This window comes from Peromyscus leucopus, chromosome 8b (assembly GCF_004664715.2).
Source record: "Peromyscus leucopus breed LL Stock chromosome 8b, UCI_PerLeu_2.1, whole genome shotgun sequence".
Taxonomy (NCBI): Eukaryota; Metazoa; Chordata; class Mammalia; order Rodentia; family Cricetidae; genus Peromyscus; species Peromyscus leucopus.
In genome coordinates this window covers 20650826-20671489 of record NC_051086.1, presented here as the reverse complement: position 1 = coordinate 20671489, position 20664 = coordinate 20650826, and the positions used below count along the sequence as shown (strand labels likewise).

The 20664-nt window shown below is 47.8% G+C and overlaps 1 protein-coding gene across 1 annotated transcript; it reads right to left on the bottom strand.

Annotated features, from left to right (window-relative positions):
• Window positions 1-15815, bottom strand: LOC114704325 (magnesium transporter NIPA4-like). The gene is given in 7 exon segments (XM_028885482.2): window positions 1-2270; window positions 2736-2896; window positions 6001-6091; window positions 8053-8109; window positions 11097-11282; window positions 11285-11334; window positions 15706-15815. Coding segments are annotated over 7 exon segments (1218 nt in total). The 5' UTR covers window positions 15750-15815; the 3' UTR covers window positions 1-1641.
• Between the last annotated feature and the right edge of the window lie 4849 nt (window positions 15816-20664).

Sequence of the window (20664 nt, the reverse complement as noted above, 5' to 3'; positions counted from 1 at the left end):
TCAAGTAAACACACTCTGAAGTCTTTACTCTTGAGCCCAGAGTCCAGGCTCTCAGAACCCTCAGTCCACTGCCATACCCAAGATCCAATGTGTTGCATTGATTTCAGTTACAGTCAGAAATCCACATTCATTCAAATACTGGGGATTGGACGTGGAAGGTACAGGGGCCCAGAGTGTTGATCTGCCCTAAGGACTTGCCCAAGGCTAGAAAGGGTTTGACATGGGTGTGGTTGTATTTAGGGGATCAGATGTGAACACCAATAGGCAGGGAGCTTGACAGGACTCTACCTGCACTGAAGATCGAGTCTCCCCTCTTCCCACACACTAGCTCCTAACTTCACTCTCTTGTGGTCCTTCCTTTCACAGTTGGAAGAAGCTGGGAAGAAAAGGATCCCAATTCTCTCCTCAGCTGCTGTTCTGTGCATGCCTCTGGCCAAATGTGAGGTCACCAAAGATGACCCCTGGGGCAAGTGATGGAGGAGGAGTCGTGGCATGCTGCTTCCAGTGTGGGCAGCTGTTTGTCAGTGGAGATAGACTCAGTTCCAGTTGGGTCAACAAGGCTGTACCAATCCTGCACTCCTGCTTGGTTACTGAGATTCAAAGCCAATTCCACTAGCTACGGCTCAGAAATTTCCTCATACATTTTTTGGCCTGGGTTCTTGTTTGGGTCTTAAAGTCAGTCTAAAAATTACTTCCAGGTTTCCAGATAGCCCATGACTCCACCCTGCCAACATTGACATTGTTCCTCACACTCTCTCCCACCTCCCCAAGTCATAGTATGGTCAACTTGTTGATGCAAAGGAAGTCACATTCTGCTAAATTCCGGAGTGACAGCACAGTGCTGTTCTCTTCCCAGAGAAGGCTAGGTGAACACGGGTTTGGCCAGCAGAGGGAGCTGGGCTAGGAGGCCTCCCCTGCTGTTGTTGAGTTCTAAGGTTACAGTGTGCATGTGTCGGTGACTGGTGCCTTGGGATGGACAGAGAGAAGGAAGGGTGGTGGTGCCATGTGGGGCATGGACAGCAAGATATGACTTCCAGGCTGGAGTGCTTGGAGAATGGACTAGTTGAAACTTCCCTGAGACATCAGGTGGCTTTCACAGTAAGGAGGTCAGCTGGGGTCTTGCTTCGTTCTTCAGGAAACACCAGGCTACCTGGCACCTACTGGCCTTGGGATGGTGAGGCGCACAGATTGCTCTGCAGTCCTTCACAAGCTCCATTCTTGCACTAAGGGCTGAGAAGTCCAGCTTGACAGGCCAATTGGTGTGGAGGATTTACTGATGACCAAGACCTGAGGGCAGTTCTCGAACTGGGCTACATTCAGCAGGTCAAATTCTATCTTCTTCCCCAACAACATAGAGATAGATGGTGCTGAGGGAACCAGAGAGAAGAGGCTCTGGGCACTTGCTGGCTCCAACAGGAACTAGTGGATTTAGTCACCAAGGCTGTATCTCTAGGAAGTCCTGCCACCTACTCAATGGGTAGGGATTTTTTCTTCTTCTAGGAACAGCAGTGAGGTATAAATGAATATCTCAAGGAAAGATAGCCCTTGGCAACAGATGTGCTGAAAGTAACCTGGTAGTTTTGAACTTGAGAGGTCAGGCTGGACCATTGGGTGCCTCCTCTTACCCATGTATTCCAGGCTTTAAGAATGGATCATAAATACTTTGGGTTTCTGCTGTGGTGATGGTGTGCTGGCAAGTTCTATGTTGTCCACAAGGACGTTCTTGTCCTCCAGTTTAATGACTGTGGGCTCTGGGGCAGGAGCTGGCGTTGTGTTTTTATGCGTGTGTGGCAAGCTGATTTGGTTGATGTCCAGATCTTTGAAAGCATGAAGCATGAAAACACCCAGGATGATGGTGACGAAGCCAGACAGGGTGCCCACAATGTCCACAGCAGACATGGTATACCACTCCTTGAAGAGGACGATGGAAGTGGCCACTACCACCGTGGTGAAGAAAACGTAGTAGATAGGGAAGACCAGTGAGGTGTTAAAGATATCCAGTGCCCTGTTGAGGAAGTTGACCTGAATAATGATGGAAAGTCCCAGGATGAGGGACAGGATGTAGGGCAACGGGTGCCGTACAACTGGTAAACCCTGGAAGAAGTTCCTAATGGTGACACCCAGACCTTTGACGGCCGTCACGGAGAAGGATCCAATCACAGAGCAGATGATGATGTAAATGAGGATATTCCTTTGCCCATACCGTGGGGCAACAATGAAGATAAGGATGAGGCAGGACACCACCAGAAGGACAGCAAATACAACGAACCCTTCGGGAAGGAAGGACATAAATCATTCAGTGAAGGACACAGACAGTATCTAGGGCCTCAGACTTCTAGTCTGACACATGTAGGTTCTAGTCTCAGCTTCAGACCTTTTAATAACTCATGCAACTTACTAAACTCTAAAACTTTAGTTTAGCCACTTGTAAAAAAAGGGAGGGGTCAAAAGTGGTTTTTTTTTCCTTGCAGAGCTGTTTTATGAAATAATGCATATTCTTACATAAAATGTTGTTATAATAAAAATGTGTGTGTTTAGGGAAGAGCTCCACACAATGAACAAGAAATGGTATATGTTTACATCGATCCAGAAAGCTAAAGGGTACTGCCCAACTTCCTGTCTGTTGTTCACCTTTTCCTCAAGGGGGCAGCATGGAGATGGACAGAGCTCAATTAGATGGTCTACACATGATTCACCCCCTAGTGTTTTCTGCAAGCCCCATTCTTGAAGCCTACCTGTGTCTTTCATCTTGGACGCCATCTCCGCAACAGTAGTGACCTTCTCCTCCTTGGGGGCGTGTATGACCATCACTGTGCTGCCAGCCATACAGATCACACAGCCCAGCTTCCCCAGTAGATTCAGGCTCTCTCTCAGGCAATAGGAGGAGAAGATGGCACTGTACAGGGGGATGGGAGAAAGGAATTGAGTGGAAGGGCCTATTCCAGGCCCCTAAAAGACACCTGGGGCCTGAGTAAACACTTATGGGGAACAACGTCTAAAATTCACTCCTCTCTGTAGAAGCCTTCCAAGATTCCTTCCCTCCAACCCCAAACTTAGTAGAAACAAATTTCTAAGAGGGGTTGGAATGTGTGATGGAGGAGCCAAAATACACATGGATCTCTTTTATTTTTGAAATGGGAACCATCCATAAGCCAAAGGGTTGTGTCCTGACTGGTTTATTGTCAACTTGACATAATCTAGAGTCATCTGAGAAGAGGTGGCCTCAGCTGAGCAAATGCCCCCATCAGATTGGCCTGTAGAAAAGCCAGTGGGGGCATTTTCTTGATTGATGGTGGATGTGGGTGAGCATAGACCACTGGAGGCAGTCCCATTCTTGGGCAGGTGGTCTTGGGGTGTATAAGAAAGCAAACCGAGCAAGCCAGGATGAGCAAGCTCCAGTGTGGCTTCTGCTTCAGGTTCTGCCTCTGAGTTCCTGGCTTTAGTTCCTGCCTTGGCTTCCTCCATGATGGACTGTAATTTGTAAGCCCCCAAAACCCTTTCCTCCCCAAGTTGCTTTTGGTCATAGTGTCTCATCACAGCAATAGAAAGTAACCAAAGACAGGTTAAAAGAGCCTTGCAAACTACTCTTCTCTGACTCCCTACTAACTGAATGTATTGTCCCAGAGTACTGCTAGGAGATGTTTTTCAGCCATGGGGTGTGTGGTGTGCATCTGGCAGCAGGAAACGAGCCAAATGAATGCATTGCAGGTTCACACTACTTCTTCACTCCAAATGCATTTTCTGGTCATTTCTATTCCTTGCCCCATGTCTGTTCCTTGGGTCATAGAGAATCTATTTCTCTTTCACTTGCATATGCCAATATCAACCACCACAATGATAATTACAGACACTATGTCTTGGGGCATGTATTTCTTAATAGGTGTGGTGTCAGAGTCGTCCTGACAACTCTGTGAGTTAACATATACTGCTCCCAATCTACAGACAAGAAAACAGAGCTTGTAGAATTTAAAATGACTCAGCAAAGTCCTTTAACTGGTAAGTGGCAAAAGCAAGTTTGGATACTTTGATCTCATTGCAAAGCTGATGGGCTTTTTTCTACATTAAAGAGAACCTTTATGCTTTCCAGGATCTTCACTGAGCAAGATCCTTCCAGCTCCTTGGTGACCTAATTTCTGTTCCCTTTTGATCCTCCAGATGAGGGAAGAAAAGGGGGGACTGGGCAGGCTGGGAATGAACCATGAGCTCACTTGCTTTATGAAGGTGACATTAGTTCACACTAAAAATGTATTGACTGCCCTGAGACGTAAGTATCACTTGGCCTATAGGCAAGCTTGTGGGCCATTTTCTTGATTGATGATTGATGAGGAATGACTCAGCTCTTGGTGGTTAGTGCCATACCTGGGCAGGTGATCCTGGGGCATATAAGAAAGCAAATTGAGCAAGCCTGGAGATGCAAATCCCAACTATTTTACCTATAGTGTTCTATTTGAGAGACTCTGATGGCATTTACAGAGGCAGGTCCAAACACATCAGATTTGGGAAGCACTTCTTTCTACTCAGCAGTAACAGTGGCCAGCCAGTTGTGCACTGAGAGTGAGGAATCTACTTGTCTCATGACTGTGAATATTGCACAATTGTCATCAAGTGGAAAAACAACACAGAAGAGATTATATGTGCTAGCTGTGGTTGCCTGGGATTTACCAGAGCTCCAGAGGTAACCTCTAAATGACAGCATCCCTCAAATGGGCTTAAGGACCCATGCAGAAGTACCTATACAAGTACAAGTAGATAACTTGGGAAGAATTGGAGGGGGATGATAAGAGGCACAAATGCTTAATATCAATGACTTCATTGTATTATTGGTTTTGGCTGTTCAGGGATGTTAGGAGTCAAACCCAGGCATACCAGGTGAGTTCTCTCATCCCAGCTACATCCCCAGCTCTAAGATCCCTAATTTTTAAAACCATTGTTTGCAAAGTCTTTACTGAGAGGCAATATAGCACAGCGTGGCTATTAACTCCTAGGTCCTGGAATTATGCTGCATAAGGTAGATCCTGGCCCGACAACAGGGTCTTCATGCTGACATATACAAGTGGAAGAAGGGGTTTGTCTGTTTGTCTGTCCACCCAAAGAACAGAAATAGGTCAAGAAGTAGAGATTGATGGAAAGTTACCTTGGCCAGAGTGCTTAACCTCTCTGAGTCTTGGGCACAAATTCAAGGATGAAGTGAGTTAATACACAGATTACATCCAGACGATTTCATGCATAGTTTTCCTCTGTATACTGTAGCCATGGTTGCTTGGAGCTAGTTTGTTCTACATCCATTCTGCGTATTATCTCATTTGGTTCTCTGGGTGTGTATCATTAGTATTCTATTTTACATATGGATGAATTGAGACTTGGCTAAGAGACTGGCCTATGAGTCCATCACTACTAAAATTTGAGTATGGATAAGTACTCGGGTAATGTTGTGGCTCACTTGGTAACATGCTTGCCCTGCAAGCATGAGGGGATTGAGTTCAAATCCTCTGCACCCACCTAAAAGCCGGGTGTGGTGATGTGTGCCTATAGTCCTATTCCTGGGGAGTCGAGAGACTGGAGGCTTTCTGAGCTTATTGGTGAGCTAACCAAATGGTGAGCTCCAGGCAGTGAGAGACATTGTTTAAAAAAAAAATAAGGTACAGACTAATTAAGATAGACAATGAACTCTAATCTCTGTCCTCAACAGACAGCTCACACACAGGTGTATACATATGCACGTGTATCAGTGTACACAACTGTACACACTCACATGTACATAGACAATATATACACTATAAACAAAAGACCACTAAGGCTCTTATTCTTAATTCATTGAGGGAAACTGAGGCCCATGGCAGAAGTCATCCAAGGGCCTGAAGCTCTGAATAGCATGCTCCCTTTTTGGGGGGCTTGGACTGCTTTGGGGGGTCCTTGTAGCTGCTCCCACTTTGGAAAATCCAGGTCTCAACAAGACGAAAACAGGAAAGAGCCAGAGGTGGCAGAAGAGGGGACAGTGACCTTATGAGGACGCTCAGTGCTCCCAGCGGTGTGACAACCGTAGCAGGTGCAAATGCATAGGCCCCGAAGTTGGCGACTTCTCCAGCGGACACTAGGGAATTAGAGGAGAAAAGAGGCCAGTGTGACTCCACGGTACCACGTCCATTCCAGACCAGTCTGGGTAGAGATGGATTCTGTCAGTGTTCAACAGGACCTACAACCCAAGACCAGCACTCCTTAAGATCCATCCACATGCTGTCTCCCTGGAGATAAGGTCAGACCCAGACTCTTGAGTTCTCCCCCTGTAAAGGTGGCAAGGCCTGAATCCTGAGCTCACAGTGACCTGAGAAGCCTCCGTGTTTTTTGTGTGCCTGTCCACTTTCAGTCCACACTGGTGAAGTGTGTCTCACAGGCTTTCATGTTTTCATCTCTCTAAGGCAAGTTCTAGAAAATCAATTATCAAATAAAGAAGCAAATACAGTCATGGATTCTTTGGGTATTGCTTGGTCCATGGACTACTCTTTCATAAGGGAATTGTGGACAGTCATGTGGGTTAGTTTTTCTGTCAAGCTAGAGAGCCATCTAAGCAGAGGAGCCTCAGTTGAGAGAATGCACCCGTCAGATTGGCCTGTAGGCAAAGCCTGTGGGGACATGTTCTTGTTTGAGGATTGATGTGGAAGAGCCCATGCCACTGTGGGCAGTGCCACCCCCGGGCAAGTTCCTGCTTTGAGTTCCTGCCTTGGTGTCCCCCTGTGGTGGACAGTCACCAAATAAACCCTTTCCTCCCCGAGTTGCCTTGGGTCAGTGCTTTATCACGGCAACAAAAACTAATCTAAGACAATCGTCTGAAGCAACAGGAGGTTCAGGAGAGGCTGGATGACCAGGGAGCCACGAATACTTTCCATCTGAGTTTGTAGGCTGCCCTTGCCTACAAGAACCTTTTCCATCTCTTTTCAGCCAGGGCCTCTTGTGTGAAGGCAGATGGTCAGTAGGACAGCTCTGCCCAAGGTAAGGACCGAACCTTAATTGGAAGATTATTGATAGGAAGTGTTAGTTTCCACCTAAAAGAATTGGGCTTTGGGGACTAGGGAGATGGCTTGGTGGGTAAGAGTACTTGTTGTGCAAGCAGGAGGACCTGGGTTCAAGTCCTCAGAACCCATGTAAAAGCCAGTCATGGTTGAGTGTGCCTGTAGTTCCCTGCCAGGTTCCACCCTCCTGAATGCTTAAGAGAAGTTCCTTGTCTGTGTATCCTGAATAATGGGCATTAACAGCTTAGATGCAAGATTGTAAAACATCAGTAGAGAACTTCTGCCCTCCGGGGTCCTCCCATTGTGCTGTAAGCCTGTATTTAAGACCTCCTCCCCGCTTCAATAAATGACATTCGGCATTTAAAATTTATTGATAGCCAGAAGGGTAGGTAGACAGTGGGGGCAATGTATGAGCGTACAAATCTAGACAAAGTAGCAGACCAGCTGCTATGTTCTAAGTGGGTCAAGCTCTTAATTGTCATGGTATAGTGAAGCTGCCTAAGGTTTCCAATGTCTACCAGATAGAGGCCCAAGACTGTGGCCAAGAGGCAGTGCTACCAGTGCCCTGTATTTCAGTGGCAGCTGAAACAATACACTGGTATCCATTCAAAAAAACCGAGACGGGGTTTCTTGTATCCCAGCCTGGCCTTGAACTTGCTGTGTAACTGAGGGTGACCTTGAACTTCTGCTCCTGTTGCCTCTCCCTCCCGAGTGCTGTGATTATAGGCATGTTCTACCATCCCTGTTTTATGTAGTGCTTGGGATTGAACCCAGGGCTTTGTGCATGCTAGGCAAGTGCCCTCCCAACTGAGCTGCATCCACACCTCTGCACCTGCATCATTATCCTCATAGAAGAGGCCTTCCTTTGGGCTGAGAAAGTGACCTCTCAGCGTAAGATGTCTGCAGGGACAAAGTTTTCCCAAGGAAGTTGGCCTTGGGCTCTCAGTGTCTGTAATAGAAACAGAACTATTCCCTCTGCCCTCCCTTCATCTCCATCCCAGCCATCGGTAGATCACTGTTCTTAATGGTAAAAGATGCCACTTACTGGTAGCAAATCCAGCCCACCACATTGGGTCCTTCAGGTAGCCATAGCCTCCATTCACTACAGAAGGAAAGAGACACAAAGTTAGAAGGCAGTGGCACTTGGTGGGATTCTGCCTTTGCCCCCTTAGCTGTCCCCCAGGACTTGCTTCTTAGCATCTATATACAGTCGTCCTGTTTTGCACTAGTGACTTGGACTTGTCTTCTGAATCCAGCTGTGCATCTAAACTACTCACTTGACATCTCTGGCATCTTTCACAGGCACCCTAATGACTCTTGACATTCATTGTACCCCTGCAACTTGTTCAATGAAACTCAGGAAATGACACATCCAGAGGTCAGAAGCCCTTCTCCCCCCTCCTGCATCTAGTCTGTATGACTGATTCTGTCACCAAAAAGTACCCAGGTGTGAATCCACACCACTGTCAACCTCCTGGTCCATCATGTCTGGCCAGGAGAAAGCTTTGTTACAGAGTTACTGTGACGCTACACTTAACCCCACAGCAAGTCGTTTCCTTTCTTGGCAGCCAGTGGTTTTGAAATATGCAAATTAGATTTTACCACTTTTCTGTGCATTGCTGCTCAGTGTCTTCCATTTACTCTTGAGTTAAAGTCCCAATCCTTATTGAGATAGGCTTGGTCCTGCCCACCTCCACACACACCCCTGCTGCACTCTTCACACTCTTCAAGAACGATTAGCTCTTTCCTGCCCCAAGTTTCTCCCTGAGTGCAGAATGCTCTGCTCTAGTGTTTGCCTGAATTCACACCCACTCACTAGGTCTCTACTGCTTCCCCTGGATGCCCCGTCTGGTCTCTCATTTCTAATATTCTCGCTTGAGATGGCCATTCTCCTTCCTGGTTCTTATCACTTGTAATTGTAGGTGACCTGCTTATCTTCTGCATTTCCCCTACCTCAATAGACACATTCTACCCTGGACTTCGTTTTATATGAGGGATCTCACTATGTAGGTTAGAGAGATCCGATCTGGAGTTGACTATGTAACCTCAGCTGGCTTTGAACTCATGGTCCTTCTCTCTCCATCTCTTCTGGGATGGTGTGCTGGTTAGTGTTTCGTCAACTCGACAGATTACGGTAATGTGGGAAGAGGGGCCTTCAGGAGTGGAATCGCCGCTACCAAACTGGCCTATAGGTAAGTCTATGTAGTATTTTTTTGACAGGTGTTTGATGTGGGGGCCCAGCCCACTGTAGCTGATACCTGGGTTGTATAAAAAAAGCAGACTGAGCCAGCCTGGTCTACAAATCGAGTTCCAGGACAGCCAGTGTTGTTATACAGAGACATCTTGTCTTAAAAAACCAAACCAAACCAAACCAAACCAAACCAAAACAAACCAAACCAAAACAAAACAAACCAAAACAAAAAAGCAAGCAGGCTGAGCTTGCTAGCCTTGAGGAACAAGCCAGTAAGCAGCCTGTCTCCATAGCTTCTGCTTCTGTTCCTGCTTCCAGGTTCCTTCCCCAACTTCCCTTCATGATGGGCTCTTTTCTCCCAAAGTCGCTTTGTTCATAGTGTTTTATCACAGAAATAAATAACAACTAGGACGGATGGCATGCACCACCACCACACAGGCCAAATTGGTACCATTCTTTGTCTATTTTATAGATGAGGGAATTAGGGTATATAAAAATACATGTCTTGCCCAGAACCCCACGATCAACAGTTAAGAAACCAGAATTGTAATTGTGATGGTCTGCTTCCAAAGTGCAGTGTCTCATGAGAAAGAGTCAGGCGATGAACAGGTCCAAACTTGAACATGCCATCTTCCCGAAACCTGTTTCTCCCTCTGCATTCATTGCAGAACATGGCGCCATCCACCATCTTCCCAGTTGCTCAAGTCAGAAACCTGAGTCATCCTTGACTTCCCTCTGCCCCTCCCCTGGGAGCCAGGAAACATCAAAGCTGGTGAGTTCCACCTCTCCAAACTAGCTCTGGAATCTCCCATGTGTCTACATTCCCAGTGTCCTATTTCCTCCTCTCACCCACTTCATTGGTTCTACTTGGGGATTCTAATCCATTCTATACAGGGACCCTTTGGAAATCAGAAGTGGGACTGTCACTCCCCTGCCTAAAACATCAGTCAGTCACTTAATAGTCACACTCAGAACTCTGCATCCAGTTCCCATGACCCTTGTTGAGCTGGCCTTGCTGAGCTCACCTGCCCCTGCACTCTCTGGGCTTCCTGAATTGTCTTCAGTTCCACATCCAGCTCAGGCTCACCTCTGAGCCTTGGCGCTGGCTGCTCCTGCCACTGAGCAGTCCTCTCTCCCCTTCTCCTGCTACCTCCTTGTTACTCAGGTCTCAGTGTAGGAATCAAGTTGTACAGAGAAAACTTCCCTTCTGCACCCGGATCGGAGCTTTACATACTCCAAAAGATTTCCTTAGCAACCCTGTGCCTTCCCCATGAAGGCACTCAGCATACCACAGGATGATCTTGTGTTGGCTGTCTGTTTCTCCCACTTGACCACAGGGACTCTGTGTCCCCAGGTTTCACACTGGACCTGGTACATGGCAGGCATACAATGAATGATGGGGATTCCTTTACATGTGATTGCTGAGGACGATTTCAGTGAGTCACACCCAGTCTTCCAAACGAGCAAGACTCAGTGCCCTTGTCACAGTTCAGCTGTGTGTGTGTGTGTGTGTGTGTGTGTGTGTACGGGCACCTGAGGGTCTGACGTGCTGTGGGCTGAGGCATTTGTGATCCCATTTCACAGGAGAAGTTGTGACCTGCCTGCAGGACAGGCTGGTAAGAATCCAAGCTAAGATGAAGCCCGGAGTGTCTGATTCTCCATCCCAGGGCTTTGCTGTATCTTTACTCTAATGGGTACATCATGGAACTCTCAGGAACTACTGGATTATAAAGGAAGGCGTCCAGCTACTGGCAGTGGGGATTCTCAGCAGGGTTGCCAGTGAGTCTCCAGTGCCCACCTGAGCCCATCCTCAGATTGCAGCCTGGGTCCCTGTGGAGGGAAGTCATCTCTAAGGGCTTAGCTGCCCTCACCCATCCCCTCCTGCCCAAGAAGCCTACCTGCCCTGGTGGCCCCTGTGGCCACAAGTCGTATGAGGCCTTTCTTCTTAAGGATGACGCTGCTGCCAATGAGTAGACAGGAGAGGAAGGCGAGGCCCACACCGATGTAGAAGCCATACCTCTTCCTGACCCTCTCTTGCCAGGTGATCAAGGTGGCATTGTTGGGCTCTTCAGGGCTGATGCTCTGACAATCTGACAGAGGACCTCTTGGGAGGAGCAGTAGAGACTGACTATGGAACCTAGAGGGAAAAGTGAGCTGAGAGTCAGACTGAGGACATGGGCATGGTTCAAATATGCTGGAATTGACGCTGACTTAGATTCCATGTTTCTGTTGCTCGAGGGATCCAGCAACCCTCCAAACCAGACCCCAACCAAAAAAAGACTATTTCCAATTCTCCATGCTGTTAGCTGTTTTCTCACTAAGGGCTTCATTTGTATGGACTTATCAAACTGTAGGGCCTGCTGTCAAATCGGCGACTTCTTTAATTCCCATTCCACAGACAAGGAAACGGAGTCTATGAGGGTGTGGGACTTGTTCAGGGACTTGTCCTGTTTGTCTTAATTGATGTGGGAAACCCACCCCAACTGAGGGTGGCACCGTCAGGTGGAAAGAGGGTACAGCAGAAGGAAGACTGCTCCCCTTTTGATCACTCCTTCCCTCTCACCTGGAGTTAATGTACCTTTTTTCTCCTGCAGCTGGTTCCTCCCCTGACCCTGTCATCCATTGAGAACCAGCTGCTCTCCAGGAGCCTCCAGGATTTTAGCAGTAGATCGGGACTATGTAGCCACCCAGCCTCATGGACAGAGCAAGCAGCAGGCTCTTGGGCTTTCCAGAATGAGACAGCCAGTGTGGGACTACCCCGACTTCTGAGGCACGCAGCCTAGAGGACCAGGGAACTACCCAGTTCTCAACCTCTCAGGAGTAACATGGCTGTTGTCATTACGGCAACATAAGCTGATTTAACACTTTCTTTTAATATATATTCACTCTGTAAGAACTGTCTCTCTAGGAGACCTTGACTAATACATGGATGATCTTGCTCTAGAATTCCAACCCGTGGTACTAACGCCTCCCACACTGAGTAGGGCCCCACCTAATCTCTCAGCCATCACTGCGCCCATCCCAGTGTCCTCCATAGGGATCCCTTCTCAGCCTTCGACCCTCCAATAACTATTAAGCTCACTTAGGGCTTCTTCACTTTAATGCCAGCTCTAGCTAGAGTGGGAATGTCACCAGGCAGAGAATCCACCCAGACCTCAGTCAGCCTGAAGGTAACCAAGGTGTGATCTTCCTGTGGGTAGGACCTCACCATTCCAGGACTTATTTCTGAGATGCGTGGCATTTGGGTCAGTGACTACGGACTCTCTCAGAGCATACTTGGATCGGTGTTCCTGTTATTCCATACAGACCTGTCTGCAGTTTCCTCTTCCTGTCTGATTCTTTCCTCAAGTCCCAGAGCCAGCCCCCGACTTGTCTGCCTCCTGGAACGAACACTAAGGACAGTCTTGGGCACAAAGGGCAGACCCTCAGTGAAACACAAAGCTACACAAGTCCAGTGAAACACAAGAAAAGCGTAACCAAGCCTCTACCCGTGCTACCATGTACATGGCTCCTGTTCTAGAGTTTTCCTTCAGGACTCTTAACCACCATTCAGTGAAACAGTCACAACGACCATTTCCAGGTCCTCAGTAGGAGAAGTCGAGTTCAATGACCTTCCTAAAGGAATACCTGTAATAAAGATGTGTCTAGGGCCACACCACCCTGGACGCACCTGATCTCGTTCGACCTGTAATAAAGGTGAAGCCAGGAGTAGACCCCATACCCATCTGACAGTGCTCAGAACCACTACACACTCTGACAAGCAGCTTGCCCCACAGGGCAGGAAGTTGCGGGATCCATCTCCATTTTGTTCTGTGTGGTAACAAATAAACTTGTTGCAAATGGTCAAAAATGGGTGCTTTCCCAGGAACATTCAGACTTGGGGTTGCACTTGACGCTCAGAAGGTCAGTTTGTCTATCTGGTCATGCCAGCCTTGGAGGCAGCAGCTGGATCACTCTTAGACAGACATGCCCCTGAAATTCCTCAGTTTACCCTGTCCCCACAATTCTTGTTTGCTGTTGGCCTTTCTAGGTCTTTCAGCTTCTGATCTCCCTATAATGTGTGTTGCAAAGGCCTAGACCCTAGTGCCAAGGATCTATGCCCAGACGAGACCTCTCTCAGACCAAGCTGGAGTTCCTACTCTGTGTCTAGATGGGCCCCAAATCCAAGGTCAGGGAGCTAGAAATTTTGCACATCTGCATCCGAGTAGCAGCTGGATGGAACAGAATAAGGACAAAGTTGACCTTTTGTATGTGGCCCAGAGCCTGGGAAAACAGGTAGAAGAACCCTTTAGAAAACCCAGCTGGTCTCGGATGTAGCTCAGTAGCAGATGCATTTCAAAGGTAGAGCACTTGCCTGGGATAAGTAAGGCCTTAGGTTCCAACCTAGGTACCGGATGGGGGAAAAGGAGGAATTCATTAAAAAATAGTAAGAGGGGAGGAAAGGCAGCAGGGAGTGGATGGGGAACAAATATGAGCAAGGCACAATTATGTATGTGTATGAAATTGTCTTAGCAAAACCACTATTTTGTATGCTAAGTAAAATAATAATAATAATAATAATAATAATACTAAAGTGAAAAACAACAACAAAAACCCCAAACAGCTAGTCTAATCCTTATATTCTACTAGGGGAAACTGAGGTCCCATAAAGAGTATAGATTTGCTGGAGTTGGGACTGAAATCCATCAGGGGATATCTGTGTCTTTTTGCTATGAGACATCTGTCTTTCCACCATGGGACGATGAGACAAGAAGTCATCATCTCGGGCCCTAACCAGACTGGTTCTGTACTGCTCTCTCCTGTTCCACCAGCTCAGGGTATCCTTGCCAAGAGCCTCATCTGGGGAGTTCCCTGAGCCCAGGAAACGAAGGCAGTAAGCCAGAGTTGGCTGTCACCTTTCCCCTGCTTCCTCAAGTCTCATTGCTAGTGGGTGGAGCCAGAGGGCTCACTTCAGCCGCCCCTCCCCCCCCAGCTCAGCACACCCATTGAAGTCAAATTCTTCCAGTACAGTGAAGAGATAGAGAGCTGATGACCAAAGGGGACCCAGTTCGGAGTGGGTGCATATCTGAAAAAGGGGATACCAAGCTGGTAATCTTTACCTTTTTCCCTAGAATGTTCTAGAACTAGGAATGCCTGCTGCCTTGGGTTAATGGCCTGCCTGGTTTCTCAGGAGACTAAGGTCAACACATAAAGGGCTGGCTTCTCTGAAGAAGGGTAGAAGTTAGGGACCTCAGAACATCACACAGGCTGCACTTCCAAGACAGCAGGAACGTAGGGAATGTTCCAGATGGAACAGAACAGCAGCACTGTAGGTTCAGGAGTCTGAATCCGAGAGGTGGTTCATATTCCCCCCTGTGTTACCTGAAGCAAGTTATCAGCCCGCCAGAGCCACTGTCTCCCTGTCTCTAGAATGGGCTCAGTGAAATTACAGCTACGTGCCCTAGGGATAAAGGCCAGTGTCAGGGTGCCTGCCCAGCGTGTACGAGGCCCTGGATTCAATGGCTAACATTGCAAAAAAGAAAAAGAGAAAAGAAGCCAAAGGAAAAAACAGAAAAGCAAAAAGGAAAAGGTTTTAAGAGCCTAGGCTTAAGGCTGGGGAGATGAGATGGTCCCTTTGATCCTCAGTCCTGGAACTTACATAAAGGCAGGAGGAGAGAACTCACTCACAAAGTTGTCCTCTGTTCTGCATATCCTCAGTAAAGCACTCGGGCCCATAAATACACATCATGCATCACACACACACACACACACACACACACACACACACACACACACACACACACGTGCACGCATGCTCAGACATACACAGGCACACTAGTAATGAATACATTTCAAAATAAAATCTAGGCTGGTGGCACACACTTGTACTCCCAGCAGAAGTGGCCCGAGGCAGGAGGATCACACATTTGAAGCTATTCTGGACAATTTAGCAATACTTTGTCTAAATACAGCAACAACAACAAAAAAGATTTTGTATCTCCAAAAAAAAAATAAAGATAAGGCAACTGCCTGCTTCTTATCGAGTTTGCTTCTGGGATTAGAAAGAGAGTTGAGGGGAGGGCCGTGGTCTACACAGTTAAGAACGCTCCAGAAAAATCAAGGGTCTTTTCTGAGCATTTCTCTCCTTTCCAAAAAGTGTCATGTGGATTTGGGGATGGGGAACCTCTCTGCCCCTCTATTCTTTGATTTGGGTGATGGAAGGATATGTCGGCAGGTACCTGCAGCGACCCAACACGACCTCTGAGGCCTCTCCCTGGCCCTTTCACAGGCCACCTGCTCCAGTGCTGTTTTCCTCCTCTCAGTCTGCTCAGCCCCTGCAGCTGCCACTGGGGAGGTGACATCTCCGCCAGACCCGGACCTTCAGGACAGTTTGGGAAGCGGGTGGGAATCTGATGCGGAGCACCACCCTTGCTCGCGGCCCCGGCAAGTGAGGAGAAGTTGGCGAGGGTGGTGGGAGGAAGGTGAGAAGCGCAGCGCCCACCCAGGTCCCCTTACAGTCGCACGCACCCGTTCTCGCAGCTGCCGTTGGCATTGGCGACCCGCAACTCCATGGGGACCTGGGCTGACGGCGCCCGAGGTCCGCGGCTCCTGGGCAGGTGGCCGCGACTTGTCCCAGCTTGGCTCGGCGCGGGAAGCCGCTGGGGTCCGGACCTAGGGGTGGGGAGAGTGACGCGCCCCAGAGGGGAGGGTCCCCGGGAGGAGTCACCCTGAGCCTTGGGCAACACCGGGCGCGGGGGAATCAACACTGAGGCAGGGGCTCGTGCCCTTCGAGGGTGCGACCGCAGCTGGGTGCAGCCACCGAGTCACCGGCCGTGCCAGGGGCAGAAGAGAGGGGCGGGTCCCCGGGCCGCCTTTCCGGACGCCAGCACCCACATCTAGCTCCCTCAGTGGCAGAGTTGATGATGCACTCCGGGATGGTACAGAGGAAGCCACTTTGGGAGGTGGAGATGTCAAGGAAAGGTCTGAGAACCTGGTTCCTCGCCTCTTTTCCTTTACCCTCGCTCTCCTGTCTCTGTCATGGCGTAACTTACAGGTCTGATCTGTGCTGGGCCCTGCGGGTTGATGGGAGCAGAGTAGGTGCCCTTAAATATTCAATACATATTTGTGTCTCCTGAATGGATGGCCGGGATTGGTAGGCTGGATGGAGGAAGGAAGTGAAGTGACTGGCGGTCCAAATGAATCAGGCTATTCTTTTCTTATATAGTTCTGGGAGAAACAAATTAAGACCAATCATTAAGAAGCAGATATTTTTCAAAAATCACCATTTATAAATTTTATACGTATACAATCAAATTACATCAATATACATGTTTACATAATAAAAGTTGTGATTGAACATATATATGTAAAAGTGATGGAGTATATGTATATATATACATAAAATTATGATGGGATGTGTATGTGTTTACTAATACATATATATGTGGGATGTATGGGTATATTAGCTCGTTTATGGTACTCATTTCATAATATAGGTACATATAGAATCATCACATTTGTATACCTTAAATACATGCAGCTTTCTTACACTTATCTGTGTGTGTGTGTGTGTGTGTGTGTGTGTTGCATGCACTGGCACTCATGGGGAAGTCAGAGGACAGACAACTCTTGAGAGATCTTTCTTTCCATCATGTCCCTAGGGATCCAACTCACGATATCAGGCTTGTGGTTCACCCACTGGGCCATCTCATCAGTCCTGCAGTTTTTATTTGTCAAAAATACCTCAGCATGACTATGATGATGATGGTGGTGGTGGTGGTGGTGGTGGTGATAATTATAAAGATAAAATCACAAAAGATATTGACTCTGTGGGTCACAGTGAAACTGAGTTAGAAGAACCTCACCTGAACGATGAAAACACTGTGAAATGCCTGCTGCAAGCAGAGTTCTAAGTCCCGACAAAATCCAGCTTGTTTAATCCCTGTGATGACCATATGGATACATATCTTTATTATCTAGCGAGCACACCAACATCTACACATGATTGGGGCAATAGATTAGCTCCGGCTGTGGGGTCATCTCTGGACACACAGTGTCCGCAGGCTTTACCTCGTCAAGCTTCCGATGAGGTAGGCTCCCTTTCTCATCCATGTGAGGAGTAAGCCAGAGCCTACTGGGCTCCACCTGGTCTTACGGCCACTCTTCCCCATCCATCTTGCTTGTAGCTTCGTCTCTGGGCACTGAAGAGGGGTTTTTCCCAGCCCATGGCCTCCTCTAATTTTTTGGGTTAGTCACTTGTTTTCCATAAGGATCAGTCCCTTATGGTCCAGTAACTCAGCTTCATGATGGTTCTTTCTTTGTATGTGAATTGCCACAAGGAGAGGGTCGGGATGGACAGGCAGAGGTTGGAGGAGAAAGGCAGCCCGGGCATTGCAGAAAGAACAGCACATTAAAGGCCATGGGTCCTGTGTGCTGCTCACATTAAATGTGTGAGCCCAGAGTCCAAACAGGGCCAAGCATCGTTAAGACCAGTGTGAATCGGAACGTTGAGCAAAAAACTGGACTGACTGGCCCCGGTGGGAAACTATCAATTGATCTGATCGTGCCACTCCAGAGGGAGGAATTGACAGGAGAATTTCTCTTTTCTTGTACGTCAACATTCCTGCAGTACAGTCCTGGCACAGCCCAAAGCCTCCTCATGTTCGGGCTCAATCACTTGTGTTCTAAGGACAGAGGCAAGCATACACAAATGGCTTCCCTCTGGCTAGACTTCCAAATTTCTTCCAGTTGTCAACACAACAGGTATCATCGACAAATAAAAACTTTATGTGTGTGTACATGTGTGTGAGCACGCGTATGAGTATACATTTGTGTGTGGGCGCTCTCACTCATTTAGGAGAATAGAGGTCAATCTTGGGTGTCTTCTTCAATCAGCCCCCATCTTATTTCTTTAACCAGTCTGTCCCTGAACCTGGAGCTCGCCGTTTGTGTTGAACTGACTAGCCGGTAGACTCTCAGGCATCCTTCCATCTCTGCTCTTCTCTCCTCCCCCCAGTGCCGGGGTTACAGACAAACAATGCCACACATGGCATTTTTATCTGGGATACAAACTCAAGTGCTCATGCTTAAAGAGCAAATACCCTCCACGACAGCATCTCAGCCCCTGTGGGTGCCCAGCTGGGAGACCGGCCCCCACATTTTATGGCAGGGTACTCCTGAGGAGTAACGATAAGAGATATTAGCCAGAAGGATAGAGGGGAGAGAACAGATAAAAACACAGGATAGCTTTGGGAGGGCCTGGATCATTATCCACCAGCCTTTCTGTTGCTTCTAAAGGCCTTTTATAGGAATGCCAAGGGGTGGAGCAAAAGACCTCCCCCTAGCACAGCCAAGTGCATAAGATTCCAATCACCTAGTAACCACACATGTGGTCAAGCAATCCTCTAATGCAGCCCTGCTGGGTAAAGCAAGCTCAGCTCTCACTAGGAAACCTTTGTGGGTCTCCATAAGCCCCAAATTGCATGTATTTAAGGAATGCAGTATGATGAACTGGTTTGTGCATATATTGTGAAAGATTACCACAACCAAACTAATTAATATGTCCACTCCACATTGGTGTGTGTGTGTGTGTGTGTGTGTGTGTGTGTGTGTGTGTGTGTGTTGGGGAAACGTTTATGTTAAGAACACAAGATCTCATGTCTTTTCTTAGTAGCCTTTTAAAAGCACAACAGAGTATATTTAAATTATTCTTGCCATAGCTGTGCCCAGATGTGAAGAGAGAGACATACGCATTCCTTAATACACTTATTTTTATATGAATCTGTCATCTGAGGAGCTGCTATGTTTGAGGGTCCTGGCTAGATGTCCTTTTGCCTGGGGGGGAGCAGTACTAAGTCTGTCCTGTGCTGGGACAGGATTTCCCAGTAACAGGTAAAGTTGGTGTTTTAAGCTGCACCTCAAGGGAGAGAGGTCTAAGACCTTAGCAGGGCCTTCCATACCCTCTCAGGGCCTCAGGCTCCCCATCTGCTCCAGGAGGGGGCAGGGCCTCTCAAGGCTGGCATCAGGGCATCTTATCAGGACACACATAAAGGGCCCCATTGAACTGCAGGCTCCTGGGCTGCCATCCTGACAAAGCCCTTTTCTGCTCCAGCCACAATGGCTCTGTCAGGCAGGTAGCAGGGCCTGCAGCATTGTCTCCCCCGTCAAGAACAACAGGGCTCACTGTTTGACCCAGGCTTGGTCTCCCTGGGGCGGGTGGGAGCTTTGAAAGGGTCTAACCAGCTAGGGACAGTCAGGCTCTGTTCTTAGGCAACCATGGTAAACCAGCCATAAATCTTTTGGCCAGCTATTTAAGGACGAGCAGGAAACTAATTTGTTAAAACTATGTCTTCTAAAACCTTGACTTTTGAAAGCTCATGTCCAAGTGTTGGTACTAAAGAGCTGCACAGACGGATGTGGTAGCCACTGGCCACATGTGCTTAATGAACCCTTGACCAGCAGCCAATCCAAACAGGGATTTGTTATAAGCATCAAACAGCTTCTGTTCAGCTTTTGGGGCAGACAATCCTTTGATACAGGGGTCTTTCCTGTGCACTTTAAGCTGTTTAGCAAGATCTGGCCTCTGTCAGGTTATTTAGAACATCCCCATGTCTCCATCTACTGCCCCTGCTTTGGATAACCCCAAACATCCCCAGATAAACTGCCAAAATTACCTTGTCATTAAGAACCACCAAGATTTCAAAGAACAAATGAAATGATAATGTGGGGGAGATATTGAAACGAGAGAAATAAGTATTCAATTTTTTTCCTATTACTCTATTTCTTTTGATGTTTTATAAAAACTGATTAAAGTTGCTTTGGTGGCTTACGTTGTGTTTTTATTGGACAGGGCTGTTATAGATGAGAAAACTCTGGGCCATAGAATGAAAGTGACCAGTGGAAGGCCACAGAGAGGTAGAGCCAGGGATCAAGTCAGATCTCCAGACTGGCACCCCAGACTACCTCTCCTATTCCATACATGTCACAGTGAAAGGACACTTTTAAATGTACATCGTTGGGGTGTTTCCAGTGTCATGCAGCCAAATAACTCCCCCGGAGGAATAGAGGCAAGAGTTCAGTTAACACTATTTGTGTGCTTGCTCTATGTCACGTGTGTTCTCCTTTATCTGTGCAGTGACCTTGAGAAGAGGGTTCTGTGATTAACTCCATTTTCCAAGGAAGTCCATCTTGGACACATCACCCAAATGGATTCTTCAATCCAATGCGTGGTACCCTAAAGCTCCAGGCTCAGTAACACGCCATGAGATATGGGTAGGTCCCTTCTTCTTACATTCTATCTTGGGTAAGAAATAGTCTTCAGTCCTTCCCAGCTCTGCAAAGCTGGTCTTCACGGCAAGGGCTGCTGTCCCCTCCTTCAGACTATAGGAACCATGGGAATGCAGACCATTGGTATGCAGAGGCTGGCCTGCAATTTTCCAGGTGTGCCTATGGTACGGCTGCTGCTCTCATAAAGAATTTGCTGTCATT